Source organism: Marmota marmota, unplaced genomic scaffold, assembly GCF_001458135.2.
Source record: "Marmota marmota marmota unplaced genomic scaffold, marMar, whole genome shotgun sequence".
NCBI classification, from domain to species: Eukaryota; Metazoa; Chordata; class Mammalia; order Rodentia; family Sciuridae; genus Marmota; species Marmota marmota.
The window spans coordinates 286,774-312,500 of NW_026000164.1; the positions used below are offsets into that span (position 1 = coordinate 286,774).

A 25,727-nucleotide genomic window follows, 5' to 3' on the forward strand; every position below is an offset into this window, starting at 1 on the left:
ATATATATATATATATATATATATATATATATATATATATATATATATATAAATTAAAAAGTCACAGAGTGGGGGAAGGTCAGTGAGGGTGCAGACGGGGCAAATGACCAGGTGCCGTCACTGTCAGAGCTGGGGTGAGGCTACCTGGGGGTCCATTCCTCCATTCTCTAATTTAAAAAATGAGTTCGTTTATTTAAAAAGTAAAAATAAATGAAAGGCCAACGGGATATCCAAAAGATGCTATAAGCTACTAAATTGGAACAGTGCAGGGAGAGGCCTCCGGGACGCTCGGCTCACCCTGCACTCCAGCACCAGGCCGCGGCTCCCGTGGCCCGCCGGATGGGCAGTTAGAGACACTGTGCACACTTGCACACGGGCTCACATCCTGCTCATGGCAGTGAAGTTGGCTAGTGTAGTGAACAGGAAGCACGAGTCCAGGCTCCTGGAACAGCCCCTGCAGCCTACGGACACCGTGGGCACAGAGGGCAGAGATGCTGCATTGAGCGCCCCACACGACTGGGACCTGCTGCTTGTGTCCACGGGTGCTGGCTCAGCGACCTACGGAAGACCTTGCTTTACCCTGTCTCCTCCAACCTGTGGCAGCTTCCTGCCCAACCCATGGGCCCCGTCTTCCTTTTCCAGAGCCCCAAGTTTGTCAAGGGGTTCAGCAGGTCCAGAGGAAAACACTGTCCTCCCTGACCTCCACAGGGTCAGAAGGGCAGTCCCTCCACCAAGCTCAGGCCCTAGATGGACAGGGAGGGTCTAACCTGTCACTGTTGGTACAGGGAGCTGCTACTTTCTGCTTCTGAGGAGCAGCGTCCCATGTGGCTGAGGCAGCAGAGGGCCTGGCTCAGTGGTCTTCAGGCAGGTGACACGTGCTGGGTGAGCGCTCTACCGCTGCCCCAGCCCCAGCCCAGGCAGGCTGTTTCTGAGAAAAGCATGTGGGATTTCAGTCCCCTCACTGTTGCCAATGCTGCGAGGTTGGTGGCTGTTCCTGCGGGTGGTGACCTTGTTAGGCAGCCCTGGTCCTGGGCTAGAGGAGGAGCCACACTTGGCTCCTGTCCTTCCCAGGTGTGGAGCTGGACGGTGCTCTAGCTGAGGAGACCCTGTGGTCCTCAGGTTTGCATCTGTCAAGCGGGAGGCTGGACCACAAGACCATGAAGGTTCTCCCCGGCTGTCCCCGGGCTTGGCGCGCGGTGCGCTTGGTGGCAGGCTTGCCTCCTCCAGACTCCAGAGGGCTCCTGGTGCACACCCACAGCTCCACCGGGAGAAGGACCCAGGGGGCGCCCTCCTAGTACACGGGATCCAGCTTCTCCCACATCTCTGAGCATCATGCAGGCTAAATAACAGATGCCCAATGTTCTCGAGCTGTGATCAACCCCAGGCATTCAGAGAGGGGCCAGCTACATTTTTAACTTCAAGGTGACGTTAAGGACGACTTCTCTTCTGTTCCCAGTGCTCCCTTTTTGAGTTGTGGGGAACAGCACTGGGCCATTCTTGCTTGCTGTTGGGGATGCTGATGACGGATCAGAGCCGGAGGGAGTCTTCCTCTTGATAACAGAGGCTGCCTCGAGAGGCTCCCAGCAGAGACGCAGCTCTGTTCCTGTTGGGGCCTAAAGGAGCCCGACCCCCTGCTGGGTCTGTCCACACGTGCACATTGCCCTCCTCCGAGCTCAGGCTGTGGAAGACACCCTCCTGGATGTGACGGTCTAAATATATGAGCCTTGATGACAGGAGATTCTCATACAGCAAATCCTCACATCTCTGGGCTCACGTAGTCCCTTCTGGGTCAAGCTAATTATATCAAGTGAATTCTTAAGGCCTAAAATGTTCACAGCATCTTCATTCTGCTTTTCAAAAATTAATTCACCTTTTAGACTGGAGATTTGCAGGCTCAGATTCTGAGAAGAAGGATTATGTTTAGTGCATTTAAGAGGCTTACTTACCTTTGTATTTATCCTGAAATGAGTTCAGTTCACCAGTGTTTATGCCGGAGAGAAAAGAGTCTTCAAAACAAATCATGGGGATCTCATTAAAAATTAAGATATATAATATCTGTAAAATCCCCACCTCGGAAGAGATTCTTCTAATGAGTACCTGAGCCTGTGCCTGGTAAATCACCCAGTACTAGTGGTTGCTCCGGGTGGGGAACCCAACCCTGTTGAACACCCAGAGACCACCACGGGCTCCCGCTGCTCAGAAGAGTCCATCAGCCTCAACCCACACGCAGGTCTCATCTCCCAGCCTCCCCAGTGTTCCATCCTTAAGCCAAATGAGCATTTGGAGCTTATTTGAGAGGCCTCAGCTCTTGCCCTTTTTAGGTTCTAAGATATATTTTAAAATTCCTGCTCCTTCCTGATGCCACCAACCAGTTTAACTTGGCAAGGTCCTATGCACCAGTATCACTTTAATTCAAGTACCACTGCTCGGAGCTCGCAGGAAAATGAGTGCTGCATCCGCCCACCCCTCTGTCCTGGGACGCCCTCGTGGTTCACTGTGGCATTTAAGTATTTACCTGACCTTCTCCCTAACCGAAAGGTGAGGACATTTTAAATAACTGACTGATGATCAAAAGCCTGGGTGGATTTGAGTGACGTGGAGAAGCCGGCGATGGGAAGTAGCCTGGGCTGGGCGCCTCGGGCCTGGTGTGAAACCTGGATGAGCTGCCCAGCTTCCCTCCTCTTACCACCAAGTCCAGTTAATGAGGCACCAATAAAATCACTACTGTGGCCTTTGAACCAAGAGGAGAATGTTCTCTAATCTCCTAGGGAAACGTATTATGAAAGTTGGCATCTGAGTTCCTTCTGAAACGTAGGGAGGAAGACAAGTTCAGGAATACGCCTGGCTCAGAGAACCGCCATCTCAGATTCTAAGGTCCTTGGGGGCCCAGGTCATCTGGGTAGTGGCCTTGGTGAGCTTTACTAATATTGGACTGAAGTTTACCCCACGTGTCTTTTAATAAAGAAGAATCGGCACCATTCCCCCATCTTTCACGGATCTGCTCTCTCCAGCTGAGTATGCATCTGACTGTCAGACGCTCCTCATGCTTCTTGGCTTAGCTCATATTCTACAATTCTCTGGAAGTGTCCAGCAGGTCCATTTTACCACAGACCTATCAAGCGGCCGGTTTAGGCGGATTCATGACCCATCTTGCTCACACGTTAGAAAAAGCCAACACCTGTGAATGAGGCTCAGGAATCACACATGACCTACGTGCAGTCTCAGAAGTGCACTCTCTGTCCTGAATTCTTTACAAATTAGAGCCCAATACACATTTCAAGAAAGCCAAGTAACAAGCAACTTGGTACATACCACCCTTTCCAGGGATATCAAAATAGTATTCTTTATCTAAGAAGATGTCATTTGCAGTAATTGCCTTGCCTCTCTAGGCATTCCAAGGAGAAAACAATTCTATTTTAGAACAAAATAAATCCAAATGTTTTCATTCAGCCATCCGCATCTTTACATCCAACCACAGGTACCAATCCTCAATCGTCTGTATCCATTTAAATAAAATGTCCCTGGTGGCCTTCCCTAGGTGCATGGGTACACCTGGCCAGGTCCTCAGGGTCACGGAACCCCAGGAAGTTGCAGGTCTGAGCTTAGGGATGACAGAGAATCGGGATCACGTCATCCTTTTGTCCAATCATATGGCCCTCTTTGCAAAAGTCATGGTTTACCCAAAGCACCCAGGGCCTTGGAAACTCCTTGAAGGGCGAGCCTGGAGGGGTGGGCTCTGCCTCACCTGGCTGTGCCACTGACCTAGTCACCCCCAGGTGGAGCACCCCCTTGGGCCACCCCCCAGTGCCCCACGGCACTCTCTGTTCCAACTTCCAGGCTGCTTCCCTTGGTCCCAGTCAATGAGAAGCTCCACCTTCTGAAGGAGCCTCAGGGTCGACCTGTGGACAGGCCACTGAGCTTTGGTGAAGAGGCCTCCCTGGGTTCCACAGGCTCTGTTCCTGTCTGGGCCGCTGTTTCGTGCTGGGCAGTCAGAATAGATCTGAGTCCTTAGGTGAGGTTCTGCAGCTGATCTTCAGCTGAGGTTGATTCTTCTTAAATCCTCAGATGCACAGGGAAAAGGGAAAAGGAACACAAGGACTTCCTCGCAGATGGAGAAACCACTTCTGGGGCAGCAGGTAGGGTCCACATGGTGAGTCTGGAGACAGACATGTGTGAGGTCACAGGCCTCTTTAGAAAACCAGCCGGGAGACCTGGGGATCCTCTTTAGCACCAGCTTCCTCATGCAGATGGAGAGACACCAGCCACAAAGAATGGGCTAGTGCACGTACAAGGGCCGGTGCAGTAGCCAGCCGGGGAGGGAGCAGGTATGAGCTGGGCGGCAGAGGGGATCCCGGAGGAGGAAGCCTCCTGGGACAGCTTCAGGCCTCTGACCTCCCATGCCTCTGACACTCCTACCTACACCTGAGGCACGGGCGACATCTGTTTTACTATCTTCTCTTCGTCCTACTTGTTGAATTTTATATTGCTATCTGAAGATTGCAGTGACTTGGCCCAAATTCTTTCTGGAACGGAGTGTAATCATTTCACTAAAAATGGCACTGTGCTCGGTGTTACAGACATAGCCCCCGGCACTACAGGGCAAATAAACACCAACTGGCGCCTTTTAGTTAGCACTTAAAATACGCCCTGTGTTGTACATTCAAGGTACAAACTGTGCTGTGCACATCTTTGTGAGCACAAGGCATGCAGGGTACCAGAGCTCTGGGCCTGAACTCTAGGGCATCTTTAGCAATATTGAAAAAGCAAGCTAAAGATGGTTGGAGGACACCACTTCACCTAGTTACGTTGCTTTATGTTTTAGATCTATGGAGAAGCCAGCCTTATCTGGTCCCACGATGAAATCCTTGAGTTACTGGGCAACAAAACCCACTTCAACACATGACGTTCCTCTCCCAGGTGGGAAGTCGTGAAGACAGGAGCAGGCGCCACAGGGTCATGAGCAAGCAGAGCACCGGAGCTGGCCGCATTCTGCTTGGAGCCCCTGTGACAACCCTCCTCTATGCCCAGGACCTTCTTCCCCACTTAGCAGAAATATCAAATGGCTATAGCCGGTGGGGCTGGTATTAAACCTAAGCCCTGCCCCCTTCTTCTCCCACTCAGCAAGTGTGCGTGGTGGGTGGTGGGTGGTGGGTGGTGGGTGGTGGGTGGGGCCCGGGGGGTCTCTGCTCTTTCCGCCCGTCCCAGTCCATTCAGGAGTGAGGAGGCAAGGCCTGCGGACAGGTCTGAGGCCCTCGGAGCGGAGAGAAGGTGGGAAGCAGCAGGGACACAGAGAGTCAAAGTGCAGCGGAAACTTTTAGTTTTTACTCTGCTGTGGCTTTTCCTGGGTGTCCTCCAGTTCCTTCTAGACCAGTCTTAGGATCTGGCTGCGAGCTGCTAAGAAGGGTTCCAGGGAGCTAATGGGGCTGCTCCTGGTGTCCATCGCTGCAGAATGAGCAGGCTCTGGTTTTCTTTCCTCCGACTGGTTTGTATTTAATTGTACTTGAGAGATGGTGGCCCAACCTTAAGTTCCCCAAAGCTGGCAACTTGGTTAAAGATGAATATGGGAACTTAGGTGCAGGAAGAACCCATTTCAGTGGGTGACACTGTTGAGAAGGAAGCTGGGAAGGAGAATCCTCTGGAGGGCGGGGATTCTACCTTGCTGCCCTCCACCCCTGACGCAGCCCAAGGCCCGGTCCCAGGGAGCACAGCCTCCTGCCCCCTCTGCTCACTGTGCGCCCCAGAGGCCCTCTGGGTGCTCGGTGCAGTCAGGGGTCTCATTAGGGAGCCGATTTGCACATAACCAGGACCTGAATGGGTTCTGAAAGGTTCATCCCCGACCTCTGGATGGCACTCTGTAAACTGTGCTCCCAGCGGAGAGACATTTGCAGACACTGGTTCCCTGGAATTCCAGGCTAAGGATTATCACCGCCCCAAGCAGCTCTCGTGGACGGGCAGAAAGGCCACCAGCAAAGTGTGGATCAAACCCAGAACTCAATGAATCCTCTGAATCATGGTGCAGCCCAGTGCTCCGAGAAGGCACCCCACCGACTTCCCGGGGCTGGTCTTTGTGACACAGCTGCACTGAGGACAGCATCTGGGGCCCCGGGGTGCTGGGATGGGCTGGGACGCTGAGATAAAAATAAGTCAAAAGCAGCAAAAATAAGCATCAGCATCTGGTGGCAAAGCCAACCACACTCCATCTGGCTGCCCTCGGGGCCTCGGGGACCAAGGAGCTGCCCTCACCACGGCCTGGAGGAGATGCACAGCAAGGGGGCTGGGCTGGCCCGGGCAGCACCCAGCGACACCACCTTTGTCTCATCCTCCAGGGACAATTCCAGATCCCAGGAGCACACTAAAGGTCAACCCCCACAACCAGATGGGTCCTGTGTCTAGTAATTGAAAGCCTCCCACTGAACTTCAGGCGGACCCTCAACCTCCCCGCGGCCTTCAGAGGAGGCAGAGGCAAGGCCTAGGGAGTGTGCCAGCCGGGGGGTTGTGACACACGCGTGAGGCCAGCCGGGGGTTGGGACGCACACGTGAGGCCAGCCGGGGGGTTGTGACACCCGCGTGAGGCCAGCCGGGGGGTTGGGACCCACACGTGAGGCCAGCCGGGGGTTGTGACACCCGCGTGAGGCCAGCCGGGGGTTGTGACACACACGTGAGATAATGAACTTTGAGGAGGAAAGGGTCATCTTGGCTCATGGTTTCAGTCCATGATGAATCCGCCCAGTTGCTTGTGGCCTCTGGGGTGTGGGTGGGGGTGACAGGGTGGAAGTGTGTGGCACAGCAGAGCAGGACACTGAGGGCTTGCCCTCCTGCTGAGCCCCAGCCCTTAAAGGTTCAGGCACCTCCCAACCGTGCCAAGGGCTGGGGACAAAGCCCCTCCACACGGGCCTTCGGGGACACTTCTTCAAACCACAGCAGGATAGTTCTGCCACCACTAGCTGTGTGACCTGGGGAAAGTGTCTTGCCACTTCTGACTCTAGGCACCGTCATGCCTGATGCCCCGGTCAACAGGAAGCACTGTCCCCTTCACCTTCTGCCATCTGTTCCATTCTCCTGCTTTGGGTGCAGATGGATGCCCTCGCTGAACATGGTCTGAGAAGTTGGGGAAGTATCTCACTCAAGTTCCTTGCCCACAGAGGGTAGGGGTCACAGGTGTGTGCTGGTTTGGGGAGACTCCTTGAGCTTCCGCTCACTGTCAGGAAAGCACGGAGGGCGCTCCCACCTGCCTCGGGCTGGCTCTGGTGTCACGCCCCGTTTCACCTGGAGGGAGATCATATAGGATCTGCTTGGCATCCAAAGAAAAAATCCCGATGCTGTAATTCTGGTCCTGTGCTCTCCTGCCCCAACGGCAAGACGAACGCCACTTCAGCTACTGTCACCAGGCCCAGCCAGGTCCACCTGCTGCTTGGGAAGGCCACCCCCAGAAGCTGCTGAGCTCACAGAGAGCAGAGGACGATGGCTATCAGGACCAGGCAAGGGCCCCGAAGCCCTGGACGTATGGACACGAGTCACAGCACCGATGATGGCAACCTGGACGTGTTCCACGTCCCTGGGCTTGGGGTCATTGCTGCTGGCCACCGGCTGGAGCAGTGGAACTCCTGAGAGCAACAGCAGAATGAGCCCATGCAGGTCTGGAGACCTGGGCAGGAAGAGCGGGAGGCGGGAGGGACAGGGCCTCTGACCCCTGCTGCCACGTCCCCCTGGGTGTGCGCTGACAGCCTGTGACCTTTCACCAAAGCCTGCCCTTAGCACCATTGTTGTGTAGAGTGTTCTGGAGAATAGAGAGGTGACCACGTCCACTCAAGGAGCAAGGTGGAGACCAGACAGAACTGTGTCAAGAAGGGGTGTAGGTGCAGGAGGGACAGGGAGGGTCACAGGCGGGGAGGAGGAACAGCAGAGTGTCCTTCGCAGGTGGAGTCCTGTTTATGTTTCTGGTGGACGCCCTGCTGGAGGATTCAGGGCTGTGGGCTGGGTGGAGATGACACCTCGCGTCCTCACGTCCCTCTCAGGGTGGCTTTGCACACACAGGTGAGAACAGGCCCTGCAGGCCTGCACCACGTCCAGTATGTGGCCATTAAGTGACAAGGGTAAGACTCACCCTGGGGAGCGGGTCTCACCATCTATCAGAAGACGCCAGTTAAACCAAGAGAATAAACTCAGACGTGTATTTATCAGTGTGATCTCTGAGAGCGTCGAGAGTTGGATGAATGAAGAACCTGGCGAGCCCTCATCAGCCATGAGTTCAGGTGCCCTGAGTCACCTTCCCTGGAAACACGCCTGTCCCCTGGCTGAGTCAGTCCTCCAGTCAATTCATGCTCCTAGGACTTCATGACCTGCCAGGCACCCTGGCCTAGGAGGGAAGATGATGATCACTGTGATGTGGCTGTGGCTCCAAGAAGCCTGCCGTCAGGGGGGCAGAGGCCAAGGGGCACCAGGCAGGTGCTCTGCAGGTGGAAGGTGACGGCCGCAGGGATAATGCTCAGGTATGGAGCGCTCCAGCCTCTCTCTATCCATGAAGAGGGGACCCGTGTTTGGGAGTGTCCATGGTAGTTAACCAGGCTCTAGCAGGTTGCCCTGGTCGAGGACCACTCGGGTGCTCTGGCTGAGTGTGACAGAGCAGCGGGGTGCGGGGTCGCTGTGTGGAGGGACAGGAGGCTCTAGTCAGCAGGGCTTCCTGGGAGGCTTCACAAGTCTCTCCCTCAGGCCAAACAGGCCCGTAAGCTGGGGCTCACCTGGGTTCTCAGACTCTTTTACTTTGGGTGAAACCGAAATGCTGCTAACTGTGGACGGGTCTGTGGCTGCTGGGGCAGAAACCCTCTTGCCAGCATCTGCGGGCAGGGGACCCCTACCCGGGGCCTGGATCTCACCTTGAGGAAAGACCTGGTGTCCCCCCATGCCAGGCCTGCAGGCCATCATGCCCACCTGCCCCTTCAGGTAGGAAAAATGGGGGTGGGTACCATGGGGGTCCACAGGGAAATCCCTAAGGAGACTTGGAGCTCTTGAGACAACCATTTAATGTCCTGGGAAATCCCTGTCTCCTCCCTGAGAAGGAAAACAACATGGAAATCTCATTTATGATCCTCCTCCTGAAGAAAATAAAACATGTATCACACACGCAAACATACCAGCACATGCTTATCACCATGGATGCAAAGAAAAGACAAGTCTGTCATTCTATGACAAAACAGCGTCGGCCAGCTCAGAACTGGATTCAACGGAGACGGAAGCCGCCCCTGCACACAGAAATCACTGGGGAGGCTGGCTTAAGCCTGCAGAGACCTGAGTCCCCAGGTCATGAATGCAATAGTCCCAGTAGCAGGGCCAGCGTCATGCCGTCACTCAGGGGCTCAGGAGTCCTGCTCAGGTGGCAGGCCTGCAACACCTCAGGCAGGAGCAGGGGCGGGAGAAGGGCCCCTGGCACTGCCCTGCCTGAGGCTCACTGGCTGCCCAGAGTGAGGACATGCCTCCCTCCTCCGTGGGTTGGTGGCCCTTGGTCCTGGTCAGGCTGATGCCCTGAGTTTTAGAGTTCTAGTTTGGATCAAGCCATGAAGAATAAGCAAGTTCCTGAGGCAGAAGTGTTAAATACAGGCATTTTCAGAGAAAGCGGGTGGAGACAGAGGCAGTAAACTGCCTGGTCCTGGTCTGGCCAGGGACACGCAGGCAGAGGTCACGGTCCTGAGGGAAACAGTGGGAGAGCCAGGACCCAGGGAGACACAGGAGGCGTGGTGCCTAGGTAATGGGACTCAACCTCTTGGATCAATGGCTTCCTTATTTATAAAGTAAATATAAAAGCCTCCCTCTCCAAGTGTTGCTAAAGACTGGATCAATGTCACCAGCGTATGTGACGCAGCTTTGTTATTTCTGCCACCACAGCTGTTGACTGGCTTTGGGGCCACCAAGTGCCACTATTTTTGCATATTTCCTGTTGGTACTATGGAGACTCCAGTAGGAAACCCCGGAAGGAGGTTAGGCAGAAGGCGGCGGGAGCTCAGTGGAGGTGTGCTCAGGATGGCTGTGCAGGCGGGGACCAGCCTCAGCTAGGGGGCCAAGGTGGGCGGCTTCTATTGCACCCCAACAGGCAGGGGAAATCGGCCTCCCGATGCCAGACTGGGGATGTTCCCTCCCCGAGGAGACGTGGCATCTTGAAGACGGCAACAGGAGAGAGATCAGGAATTGGCAGTGTGCACAGACAAGACTGTAACTTCTCCGGTTTCTCTCTCAAGGGCTTTGCCAAGGCAGGACAGTACTTAAGTGGTCCCTCCGACCACCTCCATCTGCTCAGGAGCCACCGAGGGCCACTTATTCCTGTGGAACCTGCCCTTTCTGGACACCACCCGCGGTCACCACAGCACCAGATGGCCTCTAGGGAACATCTCTACTCTACCCTTGAAGGTTCAATGCACCAATAAAAAACTGCGGCCTCCAAAATAGCAGTAGAAAAACCCAAACATTTTAAACTCAAATTCCCCCTTTAATGAGCCCCACAGTTTTGTAAAAAAAAAAAAATACTATTTTTTCAAAATAACAAAAGAGAATAAAGCAAATCAAGTTGGTTTGAACCCTGTGCACTAACTCCAATTTTATCTTCAAAAACATACACTTTCCAGTATCAACCAGCCAGCTGATATTTTCCTACATTCAAAGGAAGCGATTTTCTCCAATTTTGCCGTCTCTCCAGTCCTGCATCCCGAGACTCGGAGGGCTCTGTGCTAACAAGTGGGGGCTGGTGAGAAACAAGGGGACACACAGACGGCGGGTCTGGGCCAGAACCAGGGCTCCCAGTGCGTTGGGACTCCAGTTGAACAGACTGCAGGGAGGAGGTGGGCCGGGCCCTGCTGGGGGCTGGCAGGCAAGCTCATCAGCGTCTGTCCGCCAGGCAGCCCAGAGATACTGAGGGAGAGGGAGGGCAGTCTCCTGAAGGATGCAGGTGGTCCAGCCCGCTGGGAGCCCAGGGCGTGGGGCTTATCAGGTTCTCCAAGGTTGGGCCCAGCCTGCCTTCCTAATGGCAGAAGCAGAAGACTTGGCTGGAGTGTCACCCAGAGGCCTCCCTAGGTGGCTGCGGCAGCTACCTAAGCAAGTCACGGGTCCTATTAACGCGAAGGAGATTGGTGCTGTGACTCACGGCGGAAAGAGGAAGGAAAGCTGTCTTTCCCTCTTTCTGGAAACAGCTTTCTCCCTGTTGTGGCCTGCGACAGGGCTAATAAGAGATGTCTGCCGTATAAATAGTCAGGTTATGGACGTTGACGATGAAAACAGGGGGTTTCCTCCTGGCAGACACAGCGGGCTGTGGGCAGGGCAGTTCTTCCTGGGTTTCTTGCTTAGGGAAAGCTGAGACTCGGATTTGGAGATAGAAAGGTTGAGCTGTGATGTCTGTGGGTCAGTCGGGAAGCTGGGGAGGGCGGCCTGGTCTGCAGACGCACAGTGAGATGTCAGAGTGGGAGACCGTCCAAGACCAGGAGACTGAGAGCCAGAGGGCAGACAGAAAGGGGGACACCGGAGCCCAGGCCCAGGCCACCAAAGTGAGCAGAGCAGGACAAGGGGAGCCAGCCGCAGGGCCTGCGAGGGTCCACCAGGACTCAGAGACGGAACCTGGGACGTGATGGCCTCAAGCCACCAGAGAAGGGTTGCGGAGGGGACAGGGGAATCGTTTCGTCCAGTGCTGCTGGTGCTCAACTAGGAGGTCTGAGAAATGACCACTGAACCCGGCCACCTGGGGGATAGCCAGGATTCCGGTGAGGGGGGGTTTCAGGGAGGCCCGACTGGAGTGGCTTAAAGGGAAGAGGAGAGTGGGGAGGCCAGGACAGACAACCGCTTTAAGCTGCCAAAGGGAGCAGAGGGGGCAGGCAGAGCCTGGTGGGAACCACACTCAGCTGGGGTGTGTGTTTAAGGTAAGAGAAATGAGAGCACGCTTCTTTCAAATCACGATAATCTAGGTGGTGCCTGTAATCCCAGCGATTTGGGAGGCTGAGGCAGGAGGCTCACAAGTTCAAGGCCAGCCTCATCCACTTAATGAGACCCTATCTCAAAAAATGAACAGATAAAAGGACTGGGGATGTAGCTGAGTAGTGGAGCCCCCCCTGGGTTCAATCCCCAGCACTGGAGGAAATAATCTAATACAGAGCAAAAAATAATAATAGAAACGTTTAGGAATTCAGGGGAGAAAAGAGACGCAGGCTGCAGCTACTCATCAGGAAGTGAAGCCAGTTCACCTGGGGTTCCCCAGCTGCAGCAGGTGGGATCAGGCCACTCCTGGCTGCGGCTGGGCAGGTGGCAGGAGGGAGAGATGGAGGGGTGGGCTGGGGGGTTCCCGAGCTCTTTTCTGGTAGGTTCAGCTGGGGAGGAGGCTGAAAGGGGGACAGGGAGTGCTGGCAGTGCTCTGATCTCCAGAGGCCTCCTCTGTAGGCCCCAGGGCTGTGGCAACCGCGTGAGGGGAGTCTACAGGGTTTTAGGTCGTTAAAGAATTTCAAGGCTGCTGTGCCAGTCAATTTCAGAAGATGTAGATTTAACAAATGAGCCCATCATATTAAAACGAGGGAGGGGCTCTTAACTCAGCCCAACACACGCACGGGCCCCTGGTGAACAAAGTGGGTCGACTCTGGACCAGTAAACCCCGAGACGAAGCCCAGGCTGCCCCTGTTCAAGGTGGTGGTGGACACACACTGAAGACATGGCCCTCTTGCAACGACTGCTGGGTTTCCTTGACCACTTGGGATTTGCTGCTGGTGTGGGCATCAGAGGGGGCACGGAGAGTAAAGGAGGTACTGGGTGGCGATGTTCTGGGATGCTCACACCCATAGTCTTGGTGCACACACGAGGGAGCTAGTGGGGCGGCAAAAGGAATTGGCTGGGGAAGGGAGGCCCAATTCCACCAACGTACATAGTTCACACACCGAGACTGGGTTCCAGTCCGATTCTGTGACTTTCCAACTGTGTGACATTGACCAAGTTCTGGAAGCACGGCAGCCTCCACTTCCTGTACCATGGGATAAGCGTGGTAGTGAGAACTCAATGGCCTTGTGTACATAAAGGGCTGAGCCTGGAAGGTGGGGCACGGCCCACAGCAGATGGTACAGATGATGGTGACAGTGACGATGGGGAAGAGGGTTACTTCATTTACCTTAAACCACTATACACTTGGCAAGGAGGAAGAGATGGAAGGCTCAGGAGGAGGGATGAGTGAAAGAAAAATCGGGGAGTGGGGAAAGGAGACCCATTTATCTCGGATACTCTCCAAAGGGGCTGCTCTTTGGGAAGGCCGGGCCTCTGGTTCCTTCACAGCAAACTTGCCCACACTGTGCACTTTACAAAGGAGGAGCCATCCTGAGGAAGCCCCCGGACATGGCAGGCTATCCACGGGGAAGTGCGGGCCTGTGTCCCGGGTCGGACCTGCCCAGAAAGGCAGGCTGGGCACCCTGCGGGCACGGGGGCTCGGACTATTGCTGCTGTTAACCCCCAACTCTGGAGGTAGAAGGGAATTCTGCCGACTCCCTCCAGGGCACCTCTGGGCCAGGTCCATCACTCACTCATGAAACGCAAGCCCCTTGTACGGTTAAGGGACACAGTGCCCACCGGGGAGGGCACGCCTCTGTCCTGGGCCTCCACACCTCTGCCTGGGGGGGGTGTGTGCTGTGTTTTGTTTTGTTTTTTATATAGAAGGTTGATTCAGGTCAAGTCTCAAACCATGTGATTCCAACAAAAACCACGGAGCTGGGTTGTGTGGGCCCCTGTGGATCTGCCCAGCCTCCTGCTGCCGCCTGACCCTGGGGCCTGGCTGTCGGCCTCATTTCTGGCCCTGGGTTTTCCCCAGAGTCTGCCTCGCCGCCCACTTTGGTTTCCTCGTTCTCTTTCAGCCCTGCGCGTCGTCTCTCAGCCCCCCTGGGCTCTCCTCGTCACGGGGGCCAGCTGTCTAGACTTTGGCTTTACGGGGCCTGCTCTCAGCTTCTCCAGCCAGGCTGACCTCTCTTCAGCTCACGCCATCCCTGAAATGCCTTCTCAGGAAGAATGAGATCTCGCTCTCCTGCCTCCTGCACGTGAGATCACATGGCTGCTCCAGAAGGCGACTTCTGGCTCCTTAAGGACAGTGACCACGTTTCATCCCCAAGACCTGGCCCAGGGCATGCCCCAGGTGCTCAAGGTGCCTGTGCTACGGGCAGCACAGCATACAGTGGGCGCCAAGCCAGGGCTCCTCTCGCCTCGTTGGGCTCTCTGGGGGCCTCCACCCACATTCACGACCCATGGCTCTCAGTTCTCCTGGGTTTGATAAAATACATTCCTTCCAAGAGCCATCTGTTCTTTCAAGCTAAATAAGCGCATCCAAGGGTCAGAACGGACACTGAGTCATCGTAGAGGACAAAAGAGGAGCCATAACTATGTGGGAGGCTGAGGCCAAGAGGCATCACTAACTAATTTTTCAGAGTCTGGGAGCATGAGGAACGTCTTAGAGGTACTTTGACTGCACAACACACAAGCACACGAGTCCCTCTCCCAGAGAGCACAGGGAAAGAGAGCAAAACTGCAAGTCCAGGAGGTGGACTTCTAGCCACAGATTCACTGCTAACCTGCTGCGTGACCTTGGACGAGCGACTTGCCCTCTCTGGACCTCATTCATTCTGAAAGTCAGGAAGTGGACTAGGCATTGAACACTACACTGGGAAGGTGTGCCAACCCGAGGGTTAACTCTCAAGGGCATCCACTGAATGCTAACAACAGCCCTGGTGATAACAGGAGAGGCGCAGCCGGGAGGGTGAACAGGCATCGACATCTGGCTCTCACGGATGCAGTCGCCTGGTTTCAGGCCCAGATAAGGCAGAAAGATCATGTTCAATTCCAGCAAAATATGAACATATTGCTTTCCATCCCTAATTCTTTGTTTTGCTATTGAAAAAACAAATCCCTCAAACAAGAAAACTAGATTTGATCTGGTTTAAACCTCAAGGGGAAAACAGATGGGTCCCACCTGCACACCGGGCTGGGCTCCCTGCACCTCTCCCGAGTTCCTCTGCTCAGAGAAGGGACAGCAGGAGCAGCAGAGAGTCAGGACCACCGCGGGGGCAGCTCAGCTGCTCTCCAAGGCCCTGTTGCCTAGCAACGCAGCACATCTCGGCCTGAGAGACCATGGCTCTGTGAGAAGGGAGGGAACGGCCTCGCGGCCCGTTTCTCATGAAGCACAGGCGGTGGCACAGCGTGAGGAGCCCACCTTCCAGAGGCACCGTTCTCAGATGTCACTGCTGTCACAGGAAAGCCCTGCCCGTGGACAGGCCCTGCAGCCTGAGTCCGACACTGGGGGAGGACGGAGCGGGGAGGACTCGAGACTCACCGCTTATCCACTTGGCCTCGGGGTCGTGGAGTTTGAAATCTTCACTGAAGAGATCTTCCACAGTGACCTTCTTCTTCTGAGACAGACTGTTATCTTCCGCTAGAAAAGAGGAGGCAGAGGGTCAAACCTGCTTTTTATCAATAAAAAAGGACCGTAACACATCCTGATTGCCTTTCGGAAATAGCATCTACAGTGAAACACAGTTTCTATAAATGAAGGTGAATGACGGCCGGCCTGGTTTTTTGTTGTTAATTAAATTATCAAAAAACTATGGTGAAGGGGCTGGGCTGTAGTTCAGTGGGAGAGCACTCGCCTTTCACGTGGAGGGCGCACTAGGATCGATCCTTAGCACCACATTGAAAAAATAAAATCAAGGCATTGTAGCCATCTACAACTAAAAAACCAAAACAAACCAAAAGTGAGGTAAGGCATCATGAATCAGAACAGTCCCCTTCTCACTCCTACTTGAATACATACATGACCATATTTGGGGGTAGAGTCAATGACTGTGTCCAGGCTGAGCAAGGGGGAGGCACAGATGTCAGAATGGAGCCCTCGGCCAGGTGCAGGTGCCTGTGCGGCAAACACTCGCTAACCATCAACCACAGGCGCATGGCGCTCTCTGAGAACGTGGAGGCACATAGATGCTCCTTGGGTATTTACTCTCTGTGAGCTTCCTAGTCCCTGGAGTCTCTGGGTGGGGATTCCTCCTGTCCAGAAGGATAGCCGTCCCGATACCTGCGTGCCAACTCCCAGACCCTGCCCTGCCCCATCTCGACTCCCATGCTCAGGCGGCCCCTGGGATAAGCTGCAAAGGAACTACTCTAATACCTGCCCAAGAGGGATCCTCAGCTAACAGCTGCCGGGGCTTGGAAGACCTGGCGGCCCTTCCCCACCTCCAGAGGGCGAAGTTTCTGGGATTTAGCTCCTCCTCAGAAGAGCCACAAAATCCTGTTTATCTGCTTTGAAAAGATGCAGGATCTGGGAGCCCGAGCTAACAGACGGACCTGGAGGACAGTCCACCTGACCAGCTCCCTTCCTCCACCTTCGCGGACTCTCCCCAGGGGCCTCCCCCCCAGCACAGGAATCCAGATGAGCCGGGCAGGCTGGGAGTCGGCTATCTGCACCGTCACCCTGTCTGGACAGGAGCTGACCCACAGCCTGCTGACAGAGACTCCTTCAGTGTGACCATTTCTGACCGACGCTGTCCTCTAGAGAGCTTTTGTGCCCCTTGCCCTCTTAATAGAAGACACTGAACGTCACTGCACTTTCCTCAAGACCTGGTCCCCGTGCCCTCGGCTTTGCAGTGCTGCCATGGGCCCGTGAGTGCTGTCAGAGTGGGACCCGTCAGGGGCTCGGGTCACTGCGTCCCTGCCTGTGACGTCCGCTCCTGGCTCGTCTGTGATCCTCCGCGACATGGGCTGCCAGGGTGCTGGTCCTCGGCACTACACTTTGCCTGCTTTAATCTTGGGTTTCAAGGCCGTGTCGGCCGGGAATCTAGCAGGGAGTTCTGTTGGAATCGTGTAATGAGCTCAGAATACGCGTCTGCTCAGCAAATCCCCCAAGTTTCTGAGACTATTTCATCGCCTCCCATTGCTTTCTTTTGGCCTCTGGATGTTACCGTTTATTGAAGTTACCCGAAAAGCCATGTTTTCCTTTATGCTTTGATTGATTTCTTGACTGTCAAATAGGCTCATTGGATACAAAGTCTTTTGAAAGGTGCAGAATGATGTGATTCAAGGTGGCCTCACTGGGACAGGCGCACCTGTGGGGTGGTCCAGGTGCTGCACACGACACGGAAGCCAGCCAAGCGCTTTCCCTGTGCCACTGACGCAGCCCTGGGAAGGCTCCGCTGAACCAGGAGCTCTGCTCAGGGAAGACGGTGAGACCTGAGCACGTTAAGGATCCCGGGATCTAATCTCCTATGCTGTGACCTGGCAACTAAGAGCTGTGGACACTTCCCAGACACCACATGTGGTCACAAGACAAATAACCACTAAAACCTGAATGTCACCTCCTAAACTTCACGCCCCCAGGAAGACTGTAGCTCTCCACGCCGAGGTCTTCACACGCAGAATAAGACACGGTGTGAGGCTCCCTGAAGACCCACCGTGGGAATGAGAGGTGGAGGGGAATTTATCCACTTGCTAAATTTCTTTTTTCATAGATGTGTTTAAAAGGCTTTCTTGGTTTCTAAAGCTACTTTGAGAATGTACAGAGCATTGCAGGGGCAGTCTGTGGCGAAGGCACAGTGGTTTGTGCTCTTCAAAGTGCTCCATTTAGGGGGCTGGGGCTCAGAGGTAGAGCGCTCACCTCGCATGGCATGTGAGAGGCACTGGGCTCCATCCTCAGCACCACATAAAAGTAAAATAAAGATATTGTGTCCACCTAAAGCTAAAAAAAAAAAAATGGAATATTTTTTTTAAAGAGTGCTCCATTTAGGACAGAAACGTGTCAGCAATTAGCTCCGCCTCTTGAAGGCGCTCCCTGTGGGCCTCCCTGGGTGGCTCATGCCCACGTTCCACTACCAGCTAACACCCTGGCTTCAGTCCACACAGCCCCCAAGGCCCTCGAGGGACGGCAGGCACAAGTGATGCACGTTCCACAGACCACGTGACCCTGAAGACCTCCAGTGGAGAGACCCACGCCTGCTGCACCGGCTCAGGAGCCCTGGCAACCAAAGCCCAGGGAAGCCCAGGGAAGCCCAGGACATAGCAGTGGTGGAGCTCGGGGCAGGGAGAGCCACTGGGCTGACGGTTTAGGGGACCAGGGATGGAGAAAGTGGGAGGTCTCCTGGAGGAAAGAACCCAATGGCGAGATAAAGGGGATAAGAGGACATTGGGGAGGATGGCGGGCGAGAGGGCGGGGACGGCAGTGTGCTCACCGAGTCCTGGGCCTGCTGCGCCCAGGGCCCTGGGCAGGAGAGCTGGGAGGAAGGGCAGCCTCTCACACCTGAGGTGTCCTGAGGTTCCGTCTGAAAAGGTGGCTGCTGCACTTTGCCTTCCAGTCCTGGTTATAGGTTAATTATGGCCATTCCGGGCCCAAGAATGGCCACCTGCCCGTCAGCAACGTTCCCGACAAGGACCTCATCCCTCGCAGCTGCTCCGTCCTCCTGGCCCTGCTTCCAGAGTCCCAGCTGCCTGCAGGAGCCGACCTTGACATCTCTCCCGTGTTCTCTGCAGGCCCCTCCGGGTCAGTCTCCCAGGTGCCCGCATCTCCTCCTGCCTGCCTGGACCCTTCTCACCCAGTGGCTGGGTTTTTAGAGACTTATATTTCTAGATTTCCTAATTAGCTCTTCTCAAGATCCTCTGATTATTTTATAGTTTCAATCTCCTTAATCACATCGATGATTCTTTTAAAACCTGAGATGCCATTTTCTGTTCTCCCTATTGATTTGAGTTCTCTGAAGCTCAGTTTTCATGAGCTGTTCTCCTGCATCAGGACACAGTTCTGTGGGGACTTGGTCCTTAGCATGTCACAGTGTCCTGGTCATGAGAGACTCTCAGCTACGTGCTTGAGATGGCATTGGGCAGTCTGGCAACGCTGTCTGGATAGTGGCTCTCAACCAGGTCTCACGTGGCCATTTGGGCCAGAGCCCTGTGCCCAGGTTTTAGGGGAGGGTCCCTTGATCAGCCTCTGGCCTCTCCTGGACACCAGCATGCCAGCCTTCCAATTAGACCTTTATTTTTTAGGTAAAAGAAGTGCGGTCGATACCTGTTGTAGATACTACTCCTGTTTCCTTGGTAGATTCTTATCCTAATGAAAGACGAGATTTGTAACATGCTGCGTTATCAACAGGTCGGGAACAATGAAATGCAAAACCAGGCAACCTCTCGCAAATCACCCTGAAAGCCCTGGGATTTCTGACCCAATTCTGAATTCCACTGTCCAGCTGTGGCAGACTGCTCACCCGCTGACTCCCGTTCAGAGCTGAGGCAGTGGCATCTCGTATGTAGACAAAAGTCCCAGAAATAGAGCTGAGCAGGAATAGCGGTGTATCTAGGGAGCGCTCCTCGCTGTGCAGTCAGTCTGACTCCAGACACATCAGAATACATTCCTCTGGAGAAACGGCTCTTGAACAGCCCAACCTCGAAGGCAGGAGACTAAATTGCACAGTCTGCATGAGACCTACATGAAACCACCACAATGGTTTGAATCTAGAATCCTACAAAGGCTCATGTATTGATGGCTGGTCCCATGCAGCCATGACCAGAGGTGGGGCCTTGGGAGGTGACTGGATCATGGGGTTCTGACCTCATCAGTGGGTAAAGCCACTGGTAGGTTCATAATTAGATGCACGACTGCAAGATGGTGGAAACTGTGGTGGGAGGGGCTAGTTTAGGAAGCAAGTGCTTGGGGTCATGGCCTCACAGGTGCTATCTTGTCCCTTTCCTCTCTCTTTTTTCTCTCTGCCTCTGGCTACCATGAAGCTTTGTTCCTCCATGATGCCTGTCCCAGGCCCAGAAACAACAGTCAGGTGACCATGGACTGATAGCTCTCACGCTCTCAGCCATAAGAAACCTTTCTTCTCTTAAATTGGCTTTTCTCAAGTGTTTTGTCACAGCTATGGAAAGCTAACTAGCAACCACCTTATATGAGCAAGAGTAGAAGAGCTATAGGAAAATCCACCATTGACACCTCTGTGGAATATATTTATTTTTGACTTGAAGAGTTGGCCAGGCCTCTTTTTTTTTTTTTAAGTCTACTTACTGGGAATGATTTTTTTCCCCCTCTTCTTTTTAAGATAGGAATCATGACTTCATCTTCTAAGGGGTTTGGCACATTCATGATTTCATATGAATGAAGAAAGCATGTGTTTTTACAATCTATACCTTTGCTTTTAGTCTTGCTTTTTTTTTTTTTTTTTTAAATATTTATTTATTTATTTTTTTAGTTCTCTGCGGACACAACATCTTTGTTTGTATGTGGTGCTGAGGATCGAACCTTGGCCGCACCCATGCCAGGCGAGCACGCTACCGCTTGAGCCACATCCCCAGCCCCTAGTCTTGCTTTTTTAAATAGTAAAGTCTTTGTGTTACTGAAGTTTACTACTTATGGTATACCTAAAGCATATGTGCATGAAAAGTCCCAGATGTTGCTTCATATTGAAAGCGTTTTCTTATAAGTCCACAGATCTTTAAAACCATGTAGAGAACAAGTAGCACGATATTAAAATTAGACACATTCACTTTTACTAAAATGCCGGAAATTGAGTTATCAGTTTTAATCCACATACCCTGTACGTTGAGAACTCTAGGTTGTTTTTTTTTTTTTTTTTTTAATATTCTAACATCTAATCTTTTTTAAATCTTCAGCTACAGGGAAGGTAGCCATTCCTCTACATGTCTTTAACTCCATTCCTTTAGCGATAGGAAGCAAATCTCTTCCTTTAACAAGTTACAGCCACTGGCCACCTTTGACTTCGCACAACATGCACACAGGTTGACGGGTTTACTACCTAGTTTTTTCTCTTTTTTGAGGTAATTTTTAAAGATAAAGCTCAGGTGCCCTAAAATTCACACTCTTGATGTGCCCAACTCCATTATTTTGGAACCGTCAGAGTCATGCAGACATGACCATGACCTCGGTTCATCACACTTTCCCTGCCCCGGGGGGAGCCATGAGCTGTCTCTTCCCACCGCTGTGCCTCTCCTCCGTCTCCCTCTCTGGCTGTTGTGGACACCCCTGTAGCTGAAGGCCGGCCAGTACCACGGTCATGTGGCTGCAGCAGGCCGCATGTGGAGCACCTCGGCACTTCAGGACCATCTGGGTGCTGCCGCGGCCTCCGTGCTGGCCGCCCGCAGGCTCCTTGTCCGTGTTCTTTGGAGGAACACCTCAGGCTGCCCAGCTTGCAAACATATGGCAATTAAGGTCTTCCCTGTGCAGAGGGCAGAAGTGGAGGCTGTGACGGAGCAGCCTGTGGCTAAGGGCCCTGGAAGACTGTGGGCCAGCGCTCAGCCACACAAAGGCTCTGGAAGCCACAGCGTGTGACTCTCGTGTCCCCCCCCACCCCAGGCATTTCTGTAGGCCCCGCGGAGGAGCCTTTGTCAAAGAAAGGAACCGTGACACACGCAGGAGACCCATAGCTGCCTGAGGATTTGTTATGCTGGACTGAGGGGAGAGAGATGGTGAAACAGAATCTGCTGGACTTCGAGCCCTGGGCCGAGGCAGGCTGACCAGATGCCTGCCACAACCAGGCTCCCTCCCTGAAGAAGAGGACGAGCCCCAGGGTGGCCCGCGAGCCCCGGGACATGACCGCAGCTGGGCAGCCTCAGAGCGTCCCCAGTGCCTTTGGAGACTCTGGGAACTGGGGACACTCATCCTCCTTCCGTTTCCCCTTCTGAGCAGGAACATCTGCGGTGGTCACCTAGCCCATCCCATGGCCGTGTCTTATTGTTTCACTTCACAGATCCCCAGGGATGAATCCTGCCCAGGAGGGGGCTTTCCCAAAGCCTCACCCACACTCTCAGAGGACCTGATGAGCTCTGGGACCTCTGAGCCAATGACCTTCTGGACTTGGAGTCGGTGTGTAGTAGGTGGGATTCCTGGGGACCTGGGCTGCAGTGAATGACTGTCCTCTACATAGAGATATTTAAGTACACCATTGTGAGTGTCAACCACGGTTTCCACTTAAGAAACGGACTTTTTATTGTTTGCCAGGGGATCTTATTAGAGTGGGAAAAGAGGTGGCAAACTGCCCCTCAGCTGAGGAGGTAGCAGTGGGGTGGGCAGGGGTCTCCCAGGCCTGGGGCTTCCCAGAGTGGCCACAGGACGTGAGGTCACCCAGGGAGTCTGCATAAACACATGCTCACATAGTGTCAGGAAATACATATGTGGAGGACTTCAACTCACTTCACAGGTTTTATAACTTGGGGTCAAAGAAAGAAAAGGGGCGCAGATGGGGATTCATGTCTGGCTTTTCCAGTTGGTGGTCTGTGGACACGGACATGCAGACTTGATAGGAAGAAACACTTGAATAGATAAATACTTGTTCAAGGGGGAAAACGGAAGCGATGAGACCCAGGGACTGTTCAGAGAACAGGCAGAGAAAAGGGTCATCATTGTTTTGATGTTTGTCGGTCAGTCCAATGTCGTTTTCTACTGTTTATTTTTTACTATTTACATTTATGATTTGCACAATAAAGATGAATCAGTCCATGTTTGAGTCGTGAGCAGATGCTCAGACCCAGGTTCAGATCCTGAGTCAGCAAACGTTTTCATGACGTGTCAAGGCTGAGGTCCTCCAAGGTCACCTTCCCTATGATTGTACTATTTGCAGCATGAGCAGAGGGCGCAGTGCCCTTGGGTAGAGAAGGGGCAGGTGGCCAATTCTGCAGTGCCCAGATAGATTCAAAGGACCCCGAACGCCTGCACCAGGCAGCGAATCCCAGACACACGCAGTCTAAGAGGGTGGCTTATTTCATCTGTCCTACAGATGGGTACATTCCATTCGGACTTTGTTGGCTCTGTGGGCTGACCTCTCCTTAATCTGCTAGTGCCTGTTGATTTAGTACAGAGGGTGAGGGGAGCTCGTGTCTGCCGAATGCATAAAAGGAAAGAGTAATAAAAATAAAGCGTGCTGAGTGAGCTGTGTTCCTCCAGATTTTAAAGCTCATCAACGGTCAACTCAACTTCCATTCCCTCCTTCGTGGCAAGATGATACAGAACCAAGTCTTGTCTGGTAGCACCAGGGGGGAGGAGCGCGGCATGGTTTCCGCGTGGACCGTCGGGAGGAGGGGAGAGGATAAGGCAGCAGGGCAGGGAACGGAGCCTGTACGCCTCCTTCTGGTTCCATCTCTAGCCCACAACCTGGACAGCCTGCAAGGCAGGGAGCTGACGGGTGGGCAAAGCCATCTGTTGGCCCTGTGTCCATCAGTGTCCTGTCCTGGCTGCAACAAAGCTCCACAGGAGTCCCGGGGGCACGAGTCGAAATCAGTCCCATTGGGTCCAAATCAGCCAGCCGGGCTGCCCACCAAGGTGCTCGGGAAGCCTGTGCCTCCCAGCTCCTGGTGGCTGTCGGTGTTCCTTGGCTGGTCCACTGGGCACAGGGTCATCTCCTCTCAGTCTATGTGGAGTCCCCTTCTGTCATGGCCCTTGGTGCCCAGTGGATAATGCAGAATGATCCCCATCTGAGATGGACGACGTGACCACACCAGACCCTCCACCCTTTACCATGGTACCCAGCACTCAGCTTCCAGGGATTTGAACGTGACATCTTTTTGGCGTGTGGTGGGTTAACCCCCATCCCTGGTGGCCTCTCTCCCACTTCCCACTAACAGCTTTGGGAGTCGTCCCCTGCAGAAGCAACAGTCACTGAATTTAAAGAAAACAGGCAGGAAGTGTATGCATAAGAGAAACGCGAGAGACGGAGCACCTGGGGGTCTGTGCGCCCCCCGTAACCTAGGCTTTGGGGATTGCAGGACCTTGCTTGTGAACACAGAGTTCATTCTGAAGGCAACTGGATTTGGGGAACTCGACACAGGCCTGTGGGAAGGTGCAGGCCCTCGGCTTCTGCAGAAGCAACAGCCGTGATCAAGGTCGAGTGTGCCTGCTCCAGGAGAAGGCCGGCCACTTCAGCCTGGACTCCCCGGAGGCCTCAGCCGCTGGCTTCATTTTGGTCCACTTCTCCCCTGTTCTCCGATTTTCTGATGTGATGGGTATCTGTGTCCCCGACCCTGAGCTGGCAACTCAACTCACACTCCTTAACTGCTGCCTTTGGACCTGGCTGGCCTGAATGAAGGTCCCTAAAGACCTCAGTGCCTCAGCCAGGCCCTTGGAGCACGTGGCCCTGAACATTCTCAAAACTCATCTGGAACTTGCCAAGAGACTCTCCTCCAAACCCAGCAATGGACGCCCCGGAGGCCAGGGTGCCAAGGTGACATCTGCCCTTTTCCATGGAGAGCACCTGTGCCCTGGAGTGGGCTGCAGGTGCAGCCGGGCCTAGAAAGTGCCCCTCGTGGGTAAACACGCAGGCACTTGCCTGGGCTCACGGTCTTCCCGCGAGCATGAATAATAAGCACCGATTGCCATCCTTTAGAAAAATGGCCCTTTAGCGTAGGAGTCAATGAATAAGCAAGGCACACCTAACACTCCTCTGGAATTAATGATGGAAAGTCAGAAGAGAGATGTGAAGACGCTCTCGGGGCCTGCATCTCCGTACTCCGAAGCCTGCAGCTCCCTGGAAGGTCAGCTGCGGTGGGGACTCATCTTCCCTCCACGAGATGCTGTCAGATGCCCCCTTCTCAGATTTGTTTCAATGTCACATGATTCAAACTCGCTGTCCAAGTTCCAGGAATGCAGATTGCATCCTGAGGAATCCGAAAGTCAAGGGTCTTCCTTGTGGCAGACACCGGCTGCCTCCTCAAGAGCCGTCTCCTGGCTGCCCTCTTCCCAGCTCCCTCCAGCCACGTCTCCAGGCAACAGTGCCACAGCAAACAAGCTGCCTCCCGGCTTCTCCTGGGAACTGATTCCTCCACGGTGGAGAGAGAAGTTCCCCCCTCCTCCTGCCCACATGAGCATGAGCTTGTGAGGCTGCTGCAGCCTCTCAGGGCCAAGGGGCAGCAGCGAAGGGTGGAGACAACCTACCCTGGGTGTCCTGAGCCGCAGCATCACCCTGGGACCTATTCTGTGCGACACTGCAGACACCTATGACCTGACAATTTGTGCAGCTGTCTTGGTACTTGCAGACACATGTGTCTTCACTGAGGTCATCTGGGTTTGGGGTGAGTGCTCAAGCAGAAGCCAAGATGGCCCATGGCCGGGCTGACCAGTCTGGGAACTTTGTGAAACTCAGCCAATGTTTGTCTGCTCTCGGGTGCCCTTTCTCTCTCCCCCAGGGATAAAATAATGTTTTCATTAGATTCCAGAAATGGTTTTCATGCAGAACTTGGCATAGACAGTGGAACAATTAGAGACCAGCCTGAAATCCAGAGCCTGCTATCCCAGGCTCTCCCAATCTGCCGGTGGCCCCCCCGCCCCTGAACTCCTGACCCTCCCCATGGCTTCCTCACCCTCCAGCCCAGGCGTGTTCCATCAGTGACCACTTACGATGGCCCTGGGTGGCCCTTCCTCTTGGAGTTCCTTCTACCTCCAGTGGACCTTTCAGCATCTTTAATTGCTCATTTTCCACGAAGCCCACCAGGAATGCCCCTGTTCTCACCAGTCTCTCTTGTACCCTGGACTATCACAACTGTCATCTGCTGCTATGGTCTGGATAAGAAGCATCCCCCAGGACTCCCGTGTTGAAGGGAGTCCCCATGCAGCATGTTCAGAGGTAGGGCTTTGGGAAGTGCCTGGATCATGAGGGCTCTGACCTCGGCAGTGGATTAATCCACTGGTAGCTAAAGGGAGGACTGGGAGGTGGAGCCGTAGGAGTCCTAGGTCACTGGGGCGTGCCCTGGAGGGG

General features: G+C 54.0%; 1 protein-coding gene across 6 annotated transcripts in view; it reads right to left on the reverse strand.

Annotated features, from left to right (window-relative positions):
• The window catches only part of Dpp6 (dipeptidyl peptidase like 6), an 847,324-nt gene that overhangs the window by 284,302 nt on the left and 537,295 nt on the right, over positions 1–25,727 (reverse strand). For all 6 annotated transcript variants that reach the window (XM_048786655.1, XM_048786657.1, XM_048786656.1 and 3 more), the window contains exon 3: positions 15,323–15,421. In XM_048786655.1, coding sequence (XP_048642612.1) covers positions 15,323–15,421 — 99 coding nt within the window. The remainder of the gene's footprint in view (positions 1–15,322; positions 15,422–25,727) is intronic.